At 42.6% G+C, this 23,204-nt stretch overlaps 1 protein-coding gene across 2 annotated transcripts; it reads left to right on the plus strand.

Annotated features, from left to right (window-relative positions):
- The first annotated feature begins 7,372 nt into the window (after positions 1-7,372).
- Positions 7,373-21,989, plus strand: LOC100196095 (Rhesus blood group, B glycoprotein). Of its 2 annotated transcripts, XM_014204642.2 has the most exons (10): positions 7,373-7,714; positions 14,180-14,363; positions 16,286-16,436; positions 17,054-17,201; positions 18,389-18,555; positions 18,960-19,097; positions 19,746-19,867; positions 20,154-20,224; positions 20,391-20,464; positions 20,842-21,989. In XM_014204642.2, exons 1-10 carry the CDS (start codon positions 7,528-7,530, stop codon positions 20,911-20,913), a joined length of 1,314 nt encoding a protein of 437 aa, XP_014060117.1. In that variant the 5' UTR covers positions 7,373-7,527; the 3' UTR covers positions 20,914-21,989.
- Positions 21,990-23,204: the final 1,215 nt, after the last annotated feature.

A 23,204-nucleotide genomic window follows, 5' to 3' on the forward strand; every position in this document is an offset into this window, starting at 1 on the left:
CAAATCTGCGTTTTACGGTGGCTTGTCAGTGAACACATAAATGGCTTAATGGCTTTCCTGGAATGTGTTCATAGAGTTCACAGAGAGGCTAGATTCAGATAAAACTATTTGCCTGTTGTTTTTTGTGGCCGTTTTTGTGGCCTTTTTCTCCCAACCAAAGCAATAGACATCGGCTAAGCTATTTCCATAATAGATAGTACATACTACAGAGGTTTTTAAAAACTACTCTTATAGTGTTCAGTGTTCATGGCAATACAGTCAGTGTTCATGGCAATACAATACACTTAGCAGGGTTGGGTGGTAGTGGATTACATGTAACAGGGAGCACGTAACCGAAAAAAGTATTTAGTATTTCATTGGGATCCCCATTAGCTCCAAACAGAAATTAAATATTGCATCATACAAAAACATACACATTTACATTGCTAGATTATTACATCTACATTGCTACATTATTACATTCGATTTTTACAATACTACATTACATTTCTAAGAATAATGTGTGTGTAGAGTGTGTAGAGTGTGTAGAGTGTGTGTGTGGTTTTACTATCCTTCTGGGATCCTCACAAGGATAGTAAAACAAGGAACATTCGAACAAGTGGGGACATTTCGCCAGTCCCCACAAGTAAAAAGGCTATTTTAGGCTTAGGGGTTAAGTTTAGGGTTACAATTAGGGTTAGGTTTAGAATAAGGGTTAGGGGTTAGGATTTAGGGTTAGGTTTAGGGATTGGGGTTAGGTTTAGGGAAAATAGGATTTTGAATGGGAATCAATTGTTTGGTCCCCACAAGGATAGTAGAACAAATGTGTGTGTGTTTTTGTGCTCGTCTCTTCACAGTCCGCGTTGTGCCGTGAGGGGTTGCTTTAATCAGATTTTATTGCTAGCTTGAGTGACCTGAGGTGGGAGAGAGTTCCATGTAGTCATAGCTCTATACAGTACTGTTAATTTCTTAGCCTCTGTTCTGGACTTGGGGACTGTGAAGAGACCCCTGGTAGCATGTCTTGTGGGGTATGTGTAACACCTGACGACTAGGGTTACCTAGAATTGCTCAACTACCAGACTACGCCAGTTGCTGTTTAATGAGGGGGGATATCTCAACCAGTACATAAGACACACGGGTTTGTGACAGGCCACCTTTGAGTTGGGTCAGGAGCAATACAAATGGACCAGACAACACTTTATCAAAAATTTAAAAAAATTATTACAAAGATATTTTCCAGTTAGAGGTTAAAACCAACTGGCAATCTTCTTTCTTCAAGCCAGTATCATGCTACTCAGAAAAATAAATACCTAGGACAGTGATGGGCAACTCCAGACTCCGGGGGCCTGATTGGTAACACACTTTTTCCCTGGCCACAGCTAACACAGGGCGAACTATGTTAAGGACAGATGCCACTATGAGCTAGCTCCAACCAGAGCTCCACAGCTCAGACCTTTGTAGTTTGGACCGACAACTTGCATCTTGTACTCCAGCGCCACGGATGTACTCCTGCTCCCCGCATTGCCCTAACAGAGGTGCTCGATCCCGAACACAGGTGCACCACAAGGTTATAAAGTAGGCAGAGGGCACAAACTGCAATGAAAGAGACAGTAATTTAGGGAATGATAATGCTCCAATCCCAGAGTAGGGTGGTTAAATGTTCAGACAATTAAAACTTCTTTGAGATCGGTGTCCCTTCCACGGGACGGATGAGCTAACGTAGGCTAATTCAATTACCATGAGGTTGTAAGTAACAAGAACATTTCCCAGGACATAGACATATCTGATATTGGCAGAAATCTTCAATTCTTGTTAATCTAACTGCACTGTCCAATTTACAGTAGCTATTACAGTGAAATAATACCATGCTATTGTTTGAGGAGAGTGCACAATTTTGAACATGAAAAGTTATTAATAAACAAATTAGGCACATATGGGCAGTCTTGATACAACATTTTGAACAGAAATGCAGTGGTTTATTGGATCAGTCTAAAACTTTGCACATACACTGCTTCTATCTAGTGGCCAAAATCTAAATTGCACCTGGGCTGGAATAATACATTATGGCCTTTCTCTTGCATTTCAAAGATGATGGTGCAAAACAATACAAAAGAACAGTTGGTTTTCTCTTTGTATTATCTTTAACCAGATCTATTGTGTTATATTCTCCTCCATTCCTTTCACATTTAAAACAATACAAATACATTACGTTTAATACATTTCAGCAATGCAATTACATTGAACATTACACAGGGCTGTGAATAGTGTAGCTTGTCCCTGAGCTGGTGGGAGAATGGTTTTTGCCTTTCTTCCTGCTAGAGGTACTGCATGTTGGTTCCAACCTTAAAAGTAACAACAAAGAAAGTTAGCAGGTCTGTTAGGAAATGCCTTTGTCACACCATCTGGATAAGGGCATTTCTGTGCCAGAAACTCTAAATGGAAAGATGTATTTAGCTGGACCTGCTAGCTAGCTACATTTCGGCTAGCTAGCAATTGCTGTGAAGTCACCGAAATTGTTTGAAATAATGATTGAGGTAGCTACAGTATGTAATTTAACTCAACACATAATTACTACAAACTAATTTAAATTACAATAAATAAAGGTTAACATACTTGTTTTTCGCTGTCCAGTGGAAACACGATTGGGGCATTTGATTGTGAACATATCACATTGTCACGCCCTGACCATGCCTTTTATTCTCTATGTTGGTTAGGTCGGGGTGTGACTAGGGTGGGTGATCTAGGTTGTCCTATTTCTATGTTGGCCTGGTATGGTTCCCAATCAGAGGCAGCTGTTTATAGTTGTCTCTGATTGGGGATCATATTTAGGCAGCCATTTCGTTTATTGTTTTTGGATTTGCTGAAGTTTCACTTTATAATAAAGATGTGGAACGCTACGTACGCTGCGCCTAGGTCCAGTTCTTAAGATAACCGTGACATCACATAATCAGCGTCTTGTCAGCAACACTAAAAAAGTACTTCCGGGTCGGGTCACGGGATTTAGAACATTTTCAAAATAAAAGTTCCACAAACTATCAATAACCATTCATGATATATGAAAAAGAATTGTCTAATTATGAACAATGATTCATATATATATATATATATATATATATATATGGAAAACGGATTGGCTTAGAGCAAGAACTATTCTGGGTGCCGCAGTAAAAGTATTGTAGGTCATACTCAGTAGGGTCTGTAGAATGTATGTATGGTGTAATCTCATGGGGCCCTGAATAATACAGCGTGTTTCTGGCCTTTTACTCCACCCATTCCATTGGCGGCCAAATCACATCACTTGTGTGCTTTAATGCACTACAGAAAACCCGCTAACCAAACAACAGTGCAGGGCATGCTCACGGAATTAAAGGGCAACTATACTGAAAAATAAAAGTATCTTACATTTTTCCCAGACCTCAAAATTCGGCCCCTGATGTGCATAAGCATTGTTGTGAACAAAGAAAATCCAATTGAGTTGTTTTTCTATTAAAAAAGTGTGAAAAAAACTGGGGTAAACCAGAATTTGGGTGGGGAAATCTGAAACCTGGAAAAACAAAACCAAGAAATTGGAATTTGGGAGAAAATTTGGCAAAAAATAAAGGCCCTACCCTTTATTAAGCGGTGCTTATGCCACCCTTAATAAAGCACAGGTTTATGGCATATTTGACATAATTGGTTTATAAGGGCACAGGGCGAGACCCAGATGCAGACAAGGGAGGCAGATGGTTCGAGTCTCTGATATTTATTAGTATCCAAGGGGGCAGGAAAGAGAATGGTCGTGGACAGGCAAAAGAACATAACAACGTCAGAGTCCAGGAGGCACAGAGTGGCAGGCAGGCTCGAGGTCAGGGCAGGCAGTATGGTCTAGCAGGTGGGTTCAGAGTCAAGGCAGGCAAGGGTCAAAACCGGGAGGACTAGCGAAAAACAGAAAGAGGAAAAAGCAGGAGCACTGAGTAACACGCTGGTTGACTTGACAAAACAAGGCGAACTGGCACAGACAGACAGAAAACACAGGTATAAGGGGATACCCAGGATACCCAGGGGATAATGGGGAAAATGGTGACACCTGCAGGGGGTGCAGACAAGCATAAGCACAGGTGAAACAGATCAGGGTGTGACAGGGTTACACATTTGACATTGGTGGTTATGACACATTTATGAGCCCTTTATAAAGCATGACATATGGTTACAGATGGTTTGTAACAGATTTATGTAGTGTTTAGGAAAGCTTTATGAAGGCTTTATAAGCTGCATGTCGTTTAAAGTGGGACCCTCCCATTGAAAAAGCATTGGCTCCATTCAACATTTTCAGACACAAAATCACAAAAGTGATTGATCAATATAATGAATGCATATGGTAATATTTCATTGTCACTAATTACATTTTCCTCTTTAAATGTTTGTCCCTTTATACTGTAGCACCCATTTCTAAACATTACAATTTAGAACCTCTCTTTTACCAATGTGGCACATTTCTCTGACAAACAGGTGGAAACCAAGATGGCTGCTCTCTCTTTCTGTTCTCCAACCATAGAAGAACTTGACAGAGGAGGGGGTAATAATATCCCTCAACATGTGGAAGCGATTTCCAACAGGTCTGGGAACAGGTCCACTGGGTTGAGCTCCAAGAACAACAGAAACGCGTAGCTGGCAGAGTTTGAATACATATGCCGCTCATTCATAAGACTCTTTAGGCCTTTTGACGGACCCATGCCCAGTGGTAATTTGGTAGAAGGCCTCGGGTTGTTAGCACAAACAGGGCCTTTACTGTGAGAACCAGTCACAGAGGGATAAAGTGGGGGTACAAACTTAAGTGGAACAGCTTGAGTGTGGGAGGAAGGCTGGCTATGGGAAAGGCTGCATTGGGAGAGATATTGTGCGGAATCCAAATTCGGTAATGCACTTTCTTAACACTGGCAGGTGTAATGCATTAACTTATTAGGCAAGACTTGTCAAATGACTCCTTAAAATTTTGAGTGTGGGAGGTTAGCTATGGGAAGGCTGCATTGGGAGAGAATCAAAGTTGAATAATGCACTTTAACACTGGCATATGTAATGTAGTTTTAGGCAATACTTGTCAAAATACTCCCCTTAAAATGTATTTTTTTCATTTCATAATGATCCTGATAAAATAACAGGCATGCTGTGCAGAACACTTGCTACATAGAGAGACATAACATTATACTCGTTATAAGACATTATAAAGGCTCATATATGCTTACAACAAGTTATTAAGCATTATACCTGTAAAAATCTACTCCAATTAGTTATAATAATGGCACACAGTAGGAGGAGAGTCTTTGAATGGATTTCAATCAAATCCACACTGCATTGAAAATGCCACAACATGTGTATTTAAATAAATACATTTTGATTCATATTAAAGTGTATATTTGCACAGCACATGATGATACTTTTTTTTGTCTACCGTTTGACTGGATTATGCCTCAACATAACATGACATTGCAATTGCACTTGTGATCCGGGCATTGGCTTAGATACACTATATATACAAAAGTATGTGGACACCCCTTCAAATGTGTGAATTTGGCTATTTCAGCCACACCCGTTGCTGACAGGTGTATAAAATTGAGCACACAGCCATGCAATTTCCATAGACAAACATTGGCTGTAGAATGGCCTTACTATCAGAACTCAGGAGAAGACCCAGATGCAGACAGCTAGAGTCACAGATGTTTATTTACCCAAACAGGGGGCAGGCAAAAGACAGGTCAAAGGCAGGCAGAGGTCCGTAATCCAGGGCAGAGTCAATAAGGTACAGAACAGCAGTCAGGCTCGGGGTCAGGACAGGCAGAGGTTCGTAAACAGGTCAGAGTCAGGCAGGTACAGAACGACAGAGAAGCTCGGGGTCAGGGCAGGCAGAATGGTCAGAACCGGGGAAACTAGGAAACAGAACTTGAGCAGGGAGACTGGAAAACACGCTGGAAAGACCTGACAAGACAAGCCGAAATGGCAACAGACAAACAGAGAACACAGGGATAAATACACTGGGGATAATGGGGAAGATTGGCGACACCTGGAGGAGGGTGGAGACAAGCACAAAGACAGGTGAAACAGATCATGGTGTGACACTTTCTGAAGAGCTCAGTGAGTTTCAACGTGGCACCTTTCCAACAAGTCAGTTTGTCAAATTTCTGCCCTGCTAGAGCTGCTCCGGTCAACTGTAAGTGCTGATATTGTGAAGTGGAAACGTCTAGGAATAACAACGGCTCAGCTGCGAAGTGGTAGGCCACACAAGCTCACAGAATGGGACCGCTGAAGCGTAAAAAATGGTCTGTCCTTGTTTGCGACACTCACTACCAAGTTCCAAACTGCCTCTGGAAGCAACGCCAGCACAACAACTGTTAGTATGGGAGCTTCATGAATTTGGTTTCCATGGCTGAGCAGCCGCACACAAGCCTAAGATCACCATGTGCAATGCCAAGCATCAGCTGGAGTGGTATAAAGCTTGCCGCCATTGGACTGGAGCAGTGGAAATGCATTCTCAGGAGGGATGAATCACGCTTTACCATCTGGCAGTCAAAAGGACGAATCTGGGTTTGCTGAATGCCAGGAGAACGCTACCTGCCCGAATGCATAGTGCCAACTGTAAAGTTTGACGGAATAGGAATAATGGTCTGTGGCTGTTTTTCATGGTTCGGGATAGGCCACTTAGTTCCAGTGAAGGGAAATCTTAACGCTACAGCATACAATGACATTCTAGACGATTCTGTAATTCCAACTTTGTGGCAACAGTTTGGGGAAGGATTTTTCCTGTTTCAGCATGACAATGCCCCGTGCACAAAGCGAGGTCCATACAGAAATTGTCAAGATAGGTGTGGGAAGAACTTGACTGACCTGCACAGAGCCCTGACCTCAACCCCATCGAACACCTTTGGGATGAATTGGAACGCCGATTGTGAGCCAGGCCTAATCGCCCAACATCTGTGGCCGACCTCACTAATTCTCTTGTGGCTGAATGGAAGCAAGTCTCCACAGCAATGTTCCAACATCTAGTGGAAAGCCTTCCCAGAAGAGTGGAGGCTGTTATAGTAGGAAAGAGGGGACCAACTCCATATTAATGCCCATGATTTTGAAATGAGATGTTCGACGAGCAGGTGTCCATATACTTTTGGTCATGTAGTGTATCACCCAAATACACCAGCATGACTCTGACAGTGACAAATTAGCTGAAAAAAGCTCATTAGCCATTCATCTCATGTCTCTGTCACTGCCCCCTCTTTTAAAAAGAGTAAACACCCAACATTGAGGAAACCTATCCCCATGAGCAAAGTGAAGGAAGGGGAGTAACCACGCGGGCCTGACTGTTCTGCCCTGCCATTGGTCCCCACGAAACCTGCACCAATTTAAAACCAGACACCAGTTGCTCTCCACCCATCTGATTATTACCACAAGCCCCAAAAGATAGATAGGGAGAGAGAGAAAAAGTAAGTGTGTGTCAGAGACAGAGGGTCAGCCTAAGATAAACAGAGAGAGAGAGAGAGAGAGAGAGAGAGAGAGAGAGACACACAGTTAGTTAATCTTGGCATGCCTGCATACTCCACCAACATGAGGCTTAAGTTTCCCATCCTGGCTCTGACTCTGGAGATCATCACCATCATCCTGTTTGCTGTGTTTGTGGACTACGATGATGGGAAACACGGGGGGCACGGAGCCCACAACACCACACACCATGAGGAGAAGACGGAACAGGATTCTCTGACCCTTTATCCCAGTAAGTGACACCTGAAGTCTCCTTCATGTTAGCCTGGTCCCAGATCTGTTTGTGTGGTCTTGGCATGTCAATGACCATAGGAGTTGGCAAGACAGAAACAGGTCTAGGAGCAGGCTTCCTCAGTGTGGTGCCACATATTGTATGTGTGAGCTGTCAGTGTATTAGCCTGGTTGTGGGAGCTCGGCTGAAGAATCATGGATTTGATTGTATTGACTCCTTGATGCCAACCCTGGTTGCTGTGGATGAAGGGCTATTAATTTGACACTTATTCTTTTAATAATTGTGCAGTAGCTTTGAGGGATAAGCTATAGATCATTGGAGATGGTATTATTGAGTTATCAGATACTCCTGTGAACAATCAGAGAGAGATGTCGTGGGAAAGCATAGTGTGAGGTTGTTGTGCACATGCCCATTCCAGCATCCTCACACCTAGAAATACTCTTTAGGGAATGGGCCAGATGCTCTAGCTGTCATAGGGGCACCACTCTCTCTCATACTGGACAGGTTCACTTTGGCTAGCCTCCAGATGGATTGTGCAAATGGGAAGATGAATGCCAGGACTGAATGACATCCACATACTTACAATAGAACTTGCAAGTGCACTTAATAAGGGAAATGTGTTTTAGTGAGACATACGATTGAGTTAAAAATGTACGTGAATTTGTGTTTGGAGATAGATAAGTCTATCTTGTGACTTATCAGTTGAAAAGTGCCAAAGCCCCACCCCTACTACTTTACCTTTTGTACAAAAAATAATTTAGTTAGTCTGGTGTTCTTTGGGTGGTTCTTGGAATCCCAAAAAGTGTATTTTTTACCAATTTTAATACAGCATAAATACTTGCAGACTTACAGTATAGAGGTTTGCCCAGAAATGGGCAGGGCAGGTGTGACCCGAAAAGATTAGCGTAGTGCTTAGCATTTGGGCCGATCCTTTTCCATTCCAAGAATTTTGCAGTTGAGGTGTCCTTTAAGTTAAGTCATATCCAAAGACATCCTAAAACTTTTAGAACTATTGGTTGTTTTTAAATAAACTGAGAGAATATTTTTATTTAAAGATTTTTGTTTAATGGATTATACAGCTAGAGATGTGTTTAAAGGCGACATTGACTTTCTTTTCTTAAGAAAGCTGTAACATTTGCAGATTCCATCCATAACTATCATAATTGACCCCCCAAAATGGTCACTTAACTCAACTTACTAGCTATTTAATGCTCATTCAGCTGTAAAAACACAAGTTTACCCCCCCTATAAACTATTGGAGTAGACTATGAGAAAATATCAGCGGTCTGATGTGTGCGATGCGGGGTCGTCTATATTGTTCATTACCAAAGCTCCGCAATTACAGGTTCATAGCAGAGGAAATAAGAGGAGGAATGCAGTTTTGAAAAATAGGAGCCTATGTTGTTGCTGGGCTTTACCATCAACGGACAAAATCATTGTTAAAAAAAATATTGAGAGGAACCAATGGTTTCTGTGGCTCTGGCAGGTGCCTAGGAGCCTTACACTGGGCGCACACCGAACAGGAGGAAACATACACCCTCACGTCCTTAGCTAAAGTGGGCCACCAGTACACTCAGACAGCACACCGACCAACCGATGCCTGGATGACCAGAGGAGGGTGACCTGTGGGCCCAATAGATCAGCCGGTCATGGACAGCAGACAGAACGTACAGACGCCCAGCGGGACACTGGAGGGGAGCGGGACTCCTGGGCGCTCCTCGTCCCCTGCCGTAGGTGGAAAAGACGTTCACCCGCCGCTCTGCCCTCGGGCGGGCGGTCGAAGACTGCCCGGAAACGACGGGTGAACTCCTCAAAGTGGTCCAACACCGCATCTCCTTCTACCCACATGGCGTTGGCCCACTCCAGGGCTTTCCCCGAGAGGCATGAGACGAGATGGTGGATCATCGCCTCTTGCTCCAGGACGCGCTCCTCAACCCCTATACCAGGGGCACTTGCTCCTGCTGACTCCATATGGTGGTGTGGAATTCTGTAAGGGTTGCGGAACTGGTGGCAGTGAAGTCAGACGCAGGAGAGCAGAAATGGGTAATAGCCGGATCAGTTTAATACAAAACCCACGGCAATACAAAAAGAACCTACATAGGTACAAAACCCGACGTGCACTAGTAACATAGAGTACAAGCACTTACAAACAAACAATTCCACACAAGGACATGGGGGGAGCAGAGGGTTAAATACACAACAATTAATGAGGGAAATTGAAACCAGGTGTGTAAGAAAACAAGACAAAACAAATGGAAAATGAAAAGTGGATTGACGATGGCTAGAAGACCGGTGACACCGACCACCGAACACCGCCCGAACAACCTCTCTCAAACATTGTGATGGTGTCAGGGGACATACAGGGGATATCCTGGTGTTTTTTCAACCTCTCCAAAATGCCTGAACGTTTAGCCTAGGCATATCCAGGTTACTGGTCCCACATACAAGTTAACTGTTTACAAAAACAATATAAAAGCAATAGATAGACAGTACCAGTCAAAAGTTTGGACACACCTACTCATTCAAGGGTTTTACTTTTTTTGTACAATTTCTATATTGTAGAATAATAATGAAGACATCAACACTATGAAATAACACATATGGAATCATGTAATAACAAAAAAGTGCTAAACAAATCAAAATATACATTATATTCAGATTCTTCAAAGTAGCCGCTGGACATTAAAAAAGATACAAAAATGTCTTATCAAACACAAACTTGGTTACTCATGTGTCCTCCAATAAAAAAGGTGCAAAAATAGAAATTAGCTGAATGATTTACAAATGGTATTCGTGTTCATTTTACATCCCACATGTAGATGATTAGATTTCACTTTCACCATAGCTTGTGCATGTCTTGATAGTCTTTGAAGCAGTCCCTCTCTGCCAGGAAACACCCTTTTTTTTCTTTGTGTTTTGTGCAATGCTTGCAGTTCTTCCTTTTGTCTTTTGGCAGGTGTGTTGGATAGTGGCGCTCACCTTGAGTGGAGGGTCTTGTGATGGTGGTGAGGTTGCTTTGGGCCCGCATTTCAACCATTTCCAATACCAGCTACTCTCGGAAGGCCAACTGGGAGAGATGGGTTTGACCTTTTGCTTTGGCCATGTGCTTGTGAAGAATGAAAGCCTTTACTGTAGCAATGTCCACAAAGTGGTAGAAAAAAGTTATATACCACTTCCTGGTCTTGTGGAAGACCTGGTAGTAGCCTATCAGAGGATCAGATAGGTCAACAACCCCCATGCTGGCATTTTAGTCCTTCACAGAAACAGGAATGGGGACATTCTTCCTCACCCATGCCCCATCGGCTAGCACAAAGAGCTTGTAGCCCCATTTGGTCTGCAAGCCAATTTGAGCATTTGAGGCAACCAGGCGCTCATCTATAGATAGATTTTGAGCAGGCTGGAAGTACATTTTGCATGCCTCCACCATGTCATGATAAAGGGGCTTGACTCTTGCAAGACAATCATACCCTGCAGTCCCCTTTTTCTGGTCATTCTCCTGATCCTTTTGTGGGTCACTCATGTGAAGAGTATGGTTGATGGCCAAGAATCGGTTTTCACTCATGATGGAGGTGGGGAACTCGAGCTGATAGAGTGGGGATCTTGCTCCTGTTGTCAACTAGTCTTGATACCTTTACCAGTCCCATGTAAATCACCAAGAAAATGTAGTTGAGCATGTCACCCATGGTGACAGGTTTCCAGGACATCTTCCCTCCCCCTGCTGCTTCCAGTTGTGCATATTCATTTTTATTTGATTACTTTATTCTTTTTCATTCCTTAATAACCAAAAGAATAAGAAATATTGGTAAATCGCTCAGCACTAATGCCAAAACTAAAGATTTAAAAAAAAAAACGAAAGGCCTCATGGCCAAAACTTCCTTTTAGCACAGCACTTGGACATGGTTGGTGCTGCCACCTGGGGTACGGAGTGTTGAAGTCTATCCTGGTCCAATGTGTTGCCTAACTGTGTGCTAACACTAAACTACCTTCTACAGTACATAACAATAGTGCATATCTCTGTATTATTTATTTGGTTTTGCAAGGTTGGAGATTTTAGATGACAATGTTGGGTAAGATGAAAGTGTAGTGGTAGGCTGAAAAAGGGAGATATGCAATATGGATATGGATACAAGATAAAAGCTGAGACTTGTTTTGCTGTTATGTTCCTAAGCTTCAAGTTTAGTACTCTACGTCTCAGTTGGTAGAGTAAGGCGCTGACAACGGCAGGAATTTCCCAGGTTAGGTAGTTCCCAGCAATAATACACGATACATCATGTACTCTAGTTTTTGTTACCCTATTGTCCATTCCCTTGCATCAACCCACTCATTGTGAGGTAATGTTTTGCACGTTGTTTGATTTGCACATTCCCAATCAGTACCCTCAATCAATGCTAAAGAACATAAATGCTGATTTGTGGCACATGGCTATCTTATCATGTATATATCTTACAAGGCTTTTTGTATATCTTACATATTTTACATTGTTCAGACTTTGATATCAGGGAAAATATTGAATTGATTATTGATTTTAGTTATTTGTACCGTGTATATATCGTACAGCACTATTCGTAATCTATTTGTATATCTTACATTTCTGACATTGTTCAGACTTCGATATCAGGAAAAAGATTGGATAGATTTGAGTTATTTGTTTGTTACCGGATAGGCGCGGGTGTTCTGGCCAGTGCCAGAGGGGTTATAATGTATCCTATGACGTCTGGGAGGCATTGCATAAGTAATACTAAACCTGATTAGAATCATGGTCCAGTGCGCTGAATCTCATCCATAGCAATACAATGCACTCCTGGGGAGAAAGAGACGGTCACATGTAAGCACGATAATGAGTGAGGAATTCATGGACAAAATCTAATTTGAGGCAAAATCTGTTAAGAAGAGCTAACCTTCCTGTTTATTCTGTCTCTATCACTGTGTGGCAGAAAGAGGGAGCCTCCGAAAAAACTAAACTGTTAAATTAATTGCCAGTTACAACAATCCCTCTACAACTGCCTAAAATGTAGCATCGGTTTTACTTATAGTAAGGCCTGGTATGGCACAGAGACACATACAGAGAAAGAGATGTGTATGGCTCTGGAATGGCATGCTGGTAGACATGTTTCCTGGAGAGTCATACACAGCTTACATAGAGTACATAGAGTAGTCATATATAGTCACAGATAAAAAAGACAACGGACCTATCGGGCTAGTCTATGCTGCACCTAAGCCCCCCAACCGCCAACCCCACACCCTGTATTCCATTACTTCCCCAGGACAGTCTGGGTGGTGACTGTTTGCCAAAGTCCTTCCCTGACACCGCAATGCTAACTGCCCACCACAATGCTAACCAGACCTGGGGAAACAAGGTCTATTGTTTCCACTTTCTGCAAACGGCCACACCTTGATGTACTTTCCAGATGAGGACCCGTCATCCATCGCACAGTGACTGATCACTTTTGGGAATTGGGAGTCTGGCTTCCTGTGGTCAGGCATTTCAGGGAAGATAACCTTTTCTGAGCATCGAGCGAGAGTGGGAGTAGAGTGTGTGGGTGGGAGTGGGAGTGGGAGTGGGAGTGGAGCTTAGAGAATTAGGATTGTTCCTCCAGCGGCGGTGGACAAACCGTTTAAGCTCCACACACCTACATACGTACGCACACATACATGTACGTTCTCACGCACACACATACACACATTTGGTCAGTTTCTTGGGCCAGTAGCCTGATCCTTATCTGCAGACACTCGGATAGTGCTCACATCCTGCTGTCCGCAAATACAGTGAGCTAAAGTCCTTATAAGTAAAGTCTCTGTCCTCTTGTATACATCAATCTAAACATGCATAAAGTGCGAGCACAGTGATCCATCTATTAAGTTTAGAAGACTTGATTAAGATCATGTGATCCCAGTGAATGGAACAGCGTGAGGCTACTGACATGACACATCAAACGGGGTTATCGGGAGCCTCAGTTCTCAATATCCCATTCACAGACTGATCTAATTGGTCTTCCCGCCTCAGGATTTTCATTGACCCCCTCATGGGGATAGGGGTTACTAATGTTGCTGCACAACCCAATATGGGTGCTCTGTGAATCATTTGAGCAGCAAAAGGCAAAGCAACATAATGAATGGAATATTTACAAGCCACTAATAGCCCTAGGTATTTGATCAATAGCTAGTCTGTCAACTGATTTGAATGTCTTTGACGTGTTGTAATAGAGGATTATACTCACACAGCAAGCCCTCCCAGGGTTTTAGTCATTTGTTTTAGTTTTCATTCACTATTTATTCAGAGTGAATAAATCATATGGGGGCTGTTTTATAGAGAAATAATACAATTATATTATGTTAACACTACCACCAACGTCTTTTGGATTTCATGTGAATTTAAAATGTTAATATCTCTGCCATTTTGGAAGTCACTTTTTTTATGAATCAAACTCCACTGAGCTGACCTCTGACCTGCCATTTGTTCCCCAGTGTTCCAGGATGTCCACGTTATGATCTTCATTGGCTTTGGCTTCCTGATGACCTTTCTGAAGAGATATGGCTTCAGCAGCGTGGGCCTCAACCTGCTCCTGGCCGCCTTCGCTCTGCAGTGGGGTCTAATCATGCAAGGCCTCTGGCACCTGGAAGACGGCAAGATCAAAGTCTCCATCTTCAAGTAAATACAAATAGTACACTAACAGAACAGTCAGAATAAATAAAGCTAGCAGTATCATCATAGTACCCATGATAGAAGACATCTTCAAGTAAATACAACAGAGCCATTACCAGAGCCGTCAAAACCAATAATCAGCTTGTAGTAATAGCACATGTACGTACAGCTGAAGTCGGAAGTTTACATACACCTTAGCTAAATACATTTAAACTCAGTTTTTCACAATTCCTGACATTTAATCCTAGTAAAAATTCCCTGTTTCAGGTCAGTTAGGATCACCACTTTATTTTAAGAATGTGAAATGTCAGAATAATAGTAGAGAGAATGATTTATTTCAGATTTTATTTATTTCATCACATTCCCAGTGGGTCAGAAGTTTACATACACTCAATTAGTATTTGGTAGCATTGGCTTTAAATTGTTTAACTTGGGTCAAACGTTTTGGGTAGCCTTCCACAACCTTCCCACAATAAGTTGGGTGAATTTTGGCCCACTCCTCCTGACAGAGCTAGTGTAACTGAGTCAGGTTTGAGTCAGGCACAAGCTTTTTCAGTTCTGCCCACAAATGTTCTATAGGATTGAGGTCAGGGCTTTGTGATGGCCACTCCAATACCTTGACTTTGTTGTCCTTAAGCCATTTTGCCACAACTTTGGAAGTATGCTTGGGGTCATTGTCCATTTGGAAGACCCATTTGCGACCAAGCTTTAACTTCCTGACTGATGTCTTGAGATGTTGCTTCAATATATCCACATAATTTTCTTTCTTCATGATGCCATCTATTTTGTGAAGTGCATCAGTCCCTCCTGCAGCAAAGCACCCCCACAACATGATGCTGCCACCCCCGTGCTTCACAGTTGGGATGGTGTTCTCCGGCTTGCAAGCCTCCCCCTTTTTCCTCCAAGCATCTCAATGTTCATTATGGCCAAACAGTTCTATTTTTGTTTCATCAGACCAGAGGACATTTTTCCAAAAAGTACGATCTTTGTCCCCATGTGCAGTTGCAAACCATAGTCTGGCTTTTTTATGGTCGTTTTGGAGTAGTGGCTTCTTCCTTGCTGAGCGGCCTTTCAGGTTATGTCGATATAGGACTTGTTTTACTGTGGATATAGATACTTTTGTAGCTGTTTCCTCCAGCATCTTCACAAAGTCCTTTGCTGTTACTCTGGGATTGATTTGCACTTTTCGCACCAAAGTACGTTTATCTCTAGGAGACAGAACTTGTCTCCTTCCTGAGAGGTATGACGGCTGCGTGGTCCCATGGTGTTTATACTTGCGCACTATTGTTTGTACAGATGAATGTGGTACCTTCAGGCATTTGGAAATTGCTCCCAAGGATGAACCAGACTTGTAGAGGTCTACAATTATTTTTCTGAGGTCTTGGCTGATTTCTTTTGATTTTCCCATGATGTCAAGCAAAGAAGCACTGAGTTTGAAGGTAGTCCTTTGTGGAGTGGTTGAAAAACGAGTTTTAATGACTCCAACCTAAGTGTATGTAAACTTCCGACTTCAACTGTACACATTAGAGGAGACTCATAGAGAAGCCTTCTATTCTAGGGTAGCCTAGTGGTTACAGTGTTGGACTAGTAACTGAAAGGTTGCAAGTTCAAATCCCTGAGCTGACAAGGTACAAATCTGTCGTTCTGCTCCTGAACAGGCAGTTAACCCACTGTTTCATAGGCCGTCATTGAAAATTAGAATTCGTTCTTAACTGACTTGCCTAGTTAAATAAAGGTACAAAAAAATACAAAATGAATACAGCAACAGAACGGGTAGAATGAATGAAGCTAGCATTAGTGGTATTATGTGCACAAGATAGAGGACAATCATAGAGAAGTGTTCTGTTCTAGTGTTAACAAGACATCTCTCGCTCTCTCTTTCTCTCTCTTCACCCACTCCAACTCGTCCTCTCCCTCCTCACCATAAGGATGATCAACGCAGATTTCAGCACAGCCACCGTTCTGATCTCGTTCGGGGCAGTGCTGGGTAAAACCAGTCCCGTCCAGCTCCTCATCATGACCATCCTGGAGATCACCATCTTCGGCATCAACGAACATCTGGTGGCCGAAATCCTGGGGGTCAGTGCACTTCACCATCATTTCAGATCCCAGAACTAATCCTTATTCTAACAGTCTGTCACAACAAACTAACTTCAACCTTGTCCACTCATCTAAGAACTTGTGTACATGAAAAACAACACTATACAAGAAAATGATATTAGTTAATACAGTTCAATAAGCAATATTGTGTGCAATCTTGTGAGTAGCAGTTAAAACTGTGTGAATCTCCTGTTGACCCATACATGTTTACCTGGGACCTTATTCACCTGACCCATAACCCTAGTGAGAACGCCCTCTAGTGGTGAGAAGTGACAGCCCAAGATAACAGCGATCAGACAAGATTCATCCTACCAAAAGGGCTCAGACAAATATAATCAGGGCGTAAATTCTTAGGGATGAACCTACAAAGGGAAAAATATATCTAGGTCAATTTTATTTGATATTCTTGAATCGATCCAATCCTATACCCAACAAATCAGTGCACAAGTTTTGCTTGGGAATGGGCAGAGGTGTGATGGATGGGTGATTGACAGGTGACTGAGGTTACTAGCAGGCTAAGGAGAAAGTTAGGTTAGTAGGGATGTTTTTTTTTACAACATGAACTAACTACTTTATATGGTTTGTCCCACTCACAGGCCAATGATGTTGGGGCCTCCATGATTATCCATGCCTTTGGGGCGTACTTCGGTCTTGCAGTGGCCCGCATGCTGTACCGGCCAGCTCTGAGGAACAGCCATGAGAACGATGGCTCTGTTTACCACTCTGACCTCTTCGCCATGATCGGTAAGAGCAGCTCACATGGCAGTCATCAAGGTCAAAGCATTTTGGCCTACCGCGTGGCGCAGCGGTAAAAGGCAAAGCATCGCAGTGCTAGAGGCGTCACTACAGACCCGGGTTCGATCCGGGCTGTGTTGCAGCCGGCCGTGAATGGGAGACCCATGAGGTGGCACACAATTGGCCCAGCATCGTCCGGGTTAAGGGAGGGTTTGGCCGGCTGGGATGTCCTTGTCCCATCGCGCTATAACGAGTCCTTGTGGCGGGCCAGGTGCATGCACGCTGACTTCGGTCGCCAGTTGTACGTTGTTTCCTCTGACACATTGGTGCGGCTGGCTTCTGGGTTAAGTGAGCAGTGTGTCAAGAAGCAGTGCAGCTTGGCAGGGTCGTGTTTCGGAGGACGCAGAGTTTGGATATCATGAAATTGGGGAGAAAAAAATGTATCATAATAATCTATACATTTTATTGATTACTGTAGACTGTCACTAACGACTATTATTAGTATTATAGATTAGAGAATAGTAGACAGATCCGCTAAATATTGTTAAAATGTTCTTTGGAACACTAGAAATAACAATTCAGCAATAAGGAGGTTGTAAGTATCAAGCATCTCAGAGTAGGAATGCTGATTTTAGTATCATTTTTTATTTTTTTTATTTTACTAGGAAAGTCAGTTAAGAACAAATTCTTATTTACAATGACAACCTACCGGGGAACTTCCAATGCCTTGTTCAGGGGAGAACAACATATTTTTTATCTTGTAAACTTCAATTCAAGCCAGCAATTCAATCCAGCAACACTTTTGTTTACTGGCCCAACGCTCCATCCACTAGACTATTCGCCGCACCACTTTTAGATCACAATGAATGGGATTACATGGACTGGGGGACCTGAACCTAGATTAGCATTTCTACTCTGAGACGCTTGATACATACGGCTCCTGGTGTCTGTTTGCGCTGTACATTTTATCACAGGGGAAGGGGAAGCTCCCACAAATCATAGTCTCATTCACCACCTAGTGGAAATACAGTGTATCACTTCTAAAACTCACTGTATTATAAAAAACAGTGGCACTAGCAAGCATAATTCTGTTCAATGTAGTTTCAATATATTTAATACATCACTTTTTGTTTATATATTTTAGAATTAACTGAAGTAGCAGAAAAATCTAAATCCTCCTTGAATATCTTCTCCAGGTACAGTGTTCCTCTGGATGTTCTGGCCCAGTTTCAACTCTGCCATCGCTGAATCTGGCACTGATCAGCTCATGGCGGTGACCAACACCTACTTCTCCCTGGCTGCCTGTGTACTCTCTGCCTACGCCGTCTCCAGCCTGGTGGAGCACAAAGGGAAACTGGACATGGTGAGTCTTCCAATGCTTCATTCAAACCACAAAGGATCACAGCAAATCTGTAGATTGTTTACTTTCTTTCAATTTATTTGACTTGTTTATGTTCAAACAAGACTATTGAGCGTGTGTGTGTGTATTGTGTGTCTTTGCGAAAGAGACAATAAAATCTCACACAGCACCTACTATAGCATAGCTCACTACAGACCCTGGTTCGATCCCGGGCTGTATCACAACTGGCAGTGATCGGGAGTCCCATAGGGCGGCGCACAATTGGCCAAGCGTCGTCCGGGTTAGGGGAGGGTTTGGCCGGGGGAGGCCGTCATTGTAAATAAGAATTTGTTTTTAACTGACTTGCCAAGTTAAATAAAGGTTAAATAAAATATAAAATAAAAAAGATGCTTCTGTGTCTTCCATAGGTCCACATCCAGAATGCCACTTTGGCCGGAGGTGTTGCTGTGGGAACCTGCGCTGACATGGACATCGGCCCTTTTGGTGCCATGATCATCGGGTTCGTGGCTGGCATCATCTCCACCCTGGGCTTCAAGTTCCTCACTGTGAGTTCAAAGGTCACACAAGTCTGAACCAATAGAAATGGAGATACCTAGTCATAACTGAATGCATTCAACCAAAATGTGTCTTCTGCATTTAACCCAAGCCCTCTGAATCAGAGAGGTGCAGAGGGCTGTCTCAACATCATCAGTCCCTGGGGAGTAGTTGTTTTTCTTGGGGGTTAACTGCCTTGCTCAAGGGCAGAACAGCAGATTTTTCCACCTTGCCAGCTCTGGGATTTGAACTAGAAACCTTTTAGTTTTTGGACTGATGTTCTTAACCACTAGGCTACATGCCGCCACAACCCTGCAGTGGACCAGGACACCACATTGTCTATAAAAAGCCAACTAGTGTTGCAATGTAGACATGCCTTGTGAGTTGCAATAAACCTAAATTCCTTTGAATGTTACATTTCTGTCAGCATCCTCACCAACCAGTTAGGGGGAGGAAATAGTGTCCTCAGCCCAATGAGAAAATCTGGTTCTGGTTTGTTAAACGAGTTTTGCCTGCTGGGAGAAATGCGCATTTTAGTCAAAACAGTCCCCCGTCCATCCATGACTGACTAACCTGCCATCAGATGGCTAGAAATATGTTGAAATGAGTGGGCACTAGGGAATATAGAAATGACACAACTGTTTCTCTCTGTGTTTTAGCCAATCCTGGCATCCAACCTGGGCATCCAGGACACCTGTGGTGTCCACAATCTGCACGGCATGCCTGGCATCCTCGGGGGTATCGCTGGCATTGTGGCTGTCGCTCTGGGCAAGAAGAACGGGTAGGGCTCATCCAATGGCATTCTTCATACTGTATATCTATAAAGGCATTGGATAAAGGAATTAGAGATAAAAGTCATTTGAAAATGAATGATTTTCTAAAGACTTTTGGTAAATGACGATGTGTAGTCAATATCAGATACAGATAATGTAGTTATTGAACGTCTAATAATTCACTTTTCCGTTAAGGTGTGAACTTGGCCTCAATAATTAGTCTCAAAATAAGGTCTCTTGCCATAATTACCTAAGTACTCGTGCCATTTCTCATCTCCGCCATTCTTCCCTCAGGAGTGCTGCCATGCAGGGTGCAGCCCTGGCCTCATCCCTTGGGTTTGCTTTGGTTGGAGGAACTATTACAGGTGGGTGGAGAGAGACTGCCATTTTTTGTCATTCAAAAATCTACATCACATTTGAACAGACTTCTTATCAGTTTTCATATTTTATAAAACTGCAATTTGTTTTATACGATGCCCGCTGGGAAACATATATTCAATAATACTGTTAATAACTTTTCTATTTGTACAGGTCTGATAATGAAGCTTTCATTCTGGGGACAGCCTCCAGATCAGAACTGCTTTGATGATTCCATTTATTGGGAGGTGATAATCTGAAAGAAACAAATACAACACATTATCCTGATCCCTTATTGATCATCACTAGCTTACAGTTGAATCAAATACCTGAGGTATATGGTATAACGTATAGGATGTTACATTTATTGGTGTGACACTCATGTAACATTTGACATATCCAGTCCCATAATGTGGCATTAGCCACATATAGATTGTTCTTAGTCACACATGGCTAATGTGGCATACTGTCTTGTATTACATTGAACGTGACCACCTGGAGACACACATAAAATATTTGATTTGTAAATAAAAAATACTATCTTACAACAAATATGATTTGGCATAGATGAAATTGTGGCTAAATTCTGAGATCTGTGACTGACTGAAGTGTGACTGTGTTCTAGGTTCCTGAGGAGGAGGAGGAGGAGGAGGGCGAGGAGAGCCTGGCTCACAGAGACCAAAAAGCAGAGGCGTAAAGCTCCCACTCTTTGCTGCACATTGACGACCTACAACCCTCTAAGCTAGAGATGGGAAAGTGAGGAATTATGAACCACACATTAGACATTGGGTGTACTGTATCTCAATAGTCTTAACTGGCTTCCTCTCCTTGTCACCTCTCCTTCATCTAATTGGTAGATCCCTACCAGGACTTCATACGTCACCTGTGTAATTTCTTGACCATCAGTGCAGAGGACGTAAAGGAGAGAAGCTATGTTGTACTATTGAATTCAACCCAGGATGGCCAGTGCTGTGAAATTGTCAGTTATTTTCAACTACTGCATAAATAATTGGATTGATATGAGACAAATTGAGATCATATCGTGATTCATGCTACCTTATTAAGATATCTCTAAATCAACTCGATCAGCAGGGAAATGTTATCCTGTGTTGCACTTTTCTGTGTAACCAAACTAGGTCCTCCTTGTCCATAGATTTGTACTAAATATTTTAATCTTCAATTGAATAGAGTAGGTCCACTGAAGAGCATTTGGGAAACATGTCATAGCTCATTATAATTTCAACTAAAGTGTAAGAGGTGGGTGTGTTACATATATAAAAATGCAATTGAGATAATATTGTAAGGATTTTCTTATCTTAAACAAATAATGTTTACAGAAACTCATTTCAAACAACATGCTTGCAGTGCTTTGGATGTGGTAGTCTGAAAATGTATTTAAATGAAGCAGCATTTTGATATAAATGATCCTGAATAAGTTGCATTGAAACATTAACTGTTCTTTCACACAATCGGAGGAAAGATACTTTCAGGGATTCTTTTTTACACTGAATTTGACGACCACCGTTCTGAGCCATTAGAAACTGTATAGAAATAGTAGAAACAGTATATCAAGCTGACATTCAATCATATCACCAATTGTCTCACATGTTTTATGACACTATCAAAATGTTAACAGGCGTTTGTTTTGCCTCATTAGTTAGGGCTATACATTGTATATTTTTCTCAACACGTCTTTTTATGTCGCCATCCAACTGACATAGCCGATATTGTGTGCTAGGCCTTGTTTAATGAATAAAATCAACTGCTACTTTAGCCTGCTGCAGAGCTAGGCCGCGTGACTGGAACTCACTACTCCTACTGGAGAGAATCTGATACCAGACCAGGCTGCAAAGTTTAGGCAGTAGCTAAGGGCCAGTATTTATCAAGCGTCTCAGAGTGGGGGTGCTGATCTTGGATCAGTTTTACCTTTCTAGATCAGCACTCCTGAGACACTTGATAAACACGGGCCCAGGTCTCACGGGGAACGGAGCTGGGCAAGATTGGGTTCTGCATTAAGCTACTCCCTGTGTGCATCCAAATACTCTTAAGGTTCCCCTTCATCTACCCCAGTATCCTCACTGCTAAAGTGTAGTTGAGTGTCTTTGATTTTCATTTCACCGTCTAAGTTTTTACAAATACAGAAAGTCAATTGAAATCTGACATGTCCAATTAAAAACCGGATAGTGTACATGTCACATGGATTCAGAATAAATGGGGCATGAGAAAGAAAGCCACTGAGAGATTTAGGATACATAAGCTTTCCATATTTCTTTCACTTCTTATTGTAACCTCTTAATGCATAGTGTAGTTAGTTACATAATGGATATAGTCATTTTCTCTAAATCCCTGCACCTAGGACTAACAATTGGTACTTAGTGATTCAGATTACAAGTATGTCTTTATACACAGAGTGTACAAAACATTAAGAACACTTTCATCATATTGAGTTGCACCCCCCCCCCTTCCCTCAGAATAGCCTCAATTTGTTGGGTCATGGACTCTACAAGGTGTCGAAAGCGTTCCACAGGGATGCTGGCCCATGTTGACTCCAATGCTTGACCCCAAAGGTTTCGATGGGGTTGAGGTCAGGGCTCTGTGCAGGCCAGTTAAGTTTTTCCACACCAATCTCGACAAACCACTTCTGTATGGACCTCGCTTTGCACGGGGGTATTGTTATGCTGAAACAGGAATGTGCCTTCCCCAAAATGTTGCCACAAAGTTGGAAGCACAGAATCGTCTAGAATGTCATTGTATGTAAGATTTTCCTTCACTGGAACTAAGGGGCTTAGCCCGAACCATGAACAGCCCCAGACCATTATTCCTCCTCCACCAAACTTTACAGTTGGCACTATGCATTTGGGCAGGTAGCGTTCTCCTGGCATCCGCCAAACCCAGATTCATCTGTCGGACTGCCAGATGGGGAAGCGTGATTCTCGTTTCCACTACTCCAGAGTCCAATGGAGTAGTGGAACCCCTCCAGCCAATGTG

The sequence above is a fragment of the Salmo salar genome, chromosome ssa06 (genome assembly GCF_905237065.1).
Source record: "Salmo salar chromosome ssa06, Ssal_v3.1, whole genome shotgun sequence".
Taxonomy (NCBI): Eukaryota; Metazoa; Chordata; class Actinopteri; order Salmoniformes; family Salmonidae; genus Salmo; species Salmo salar.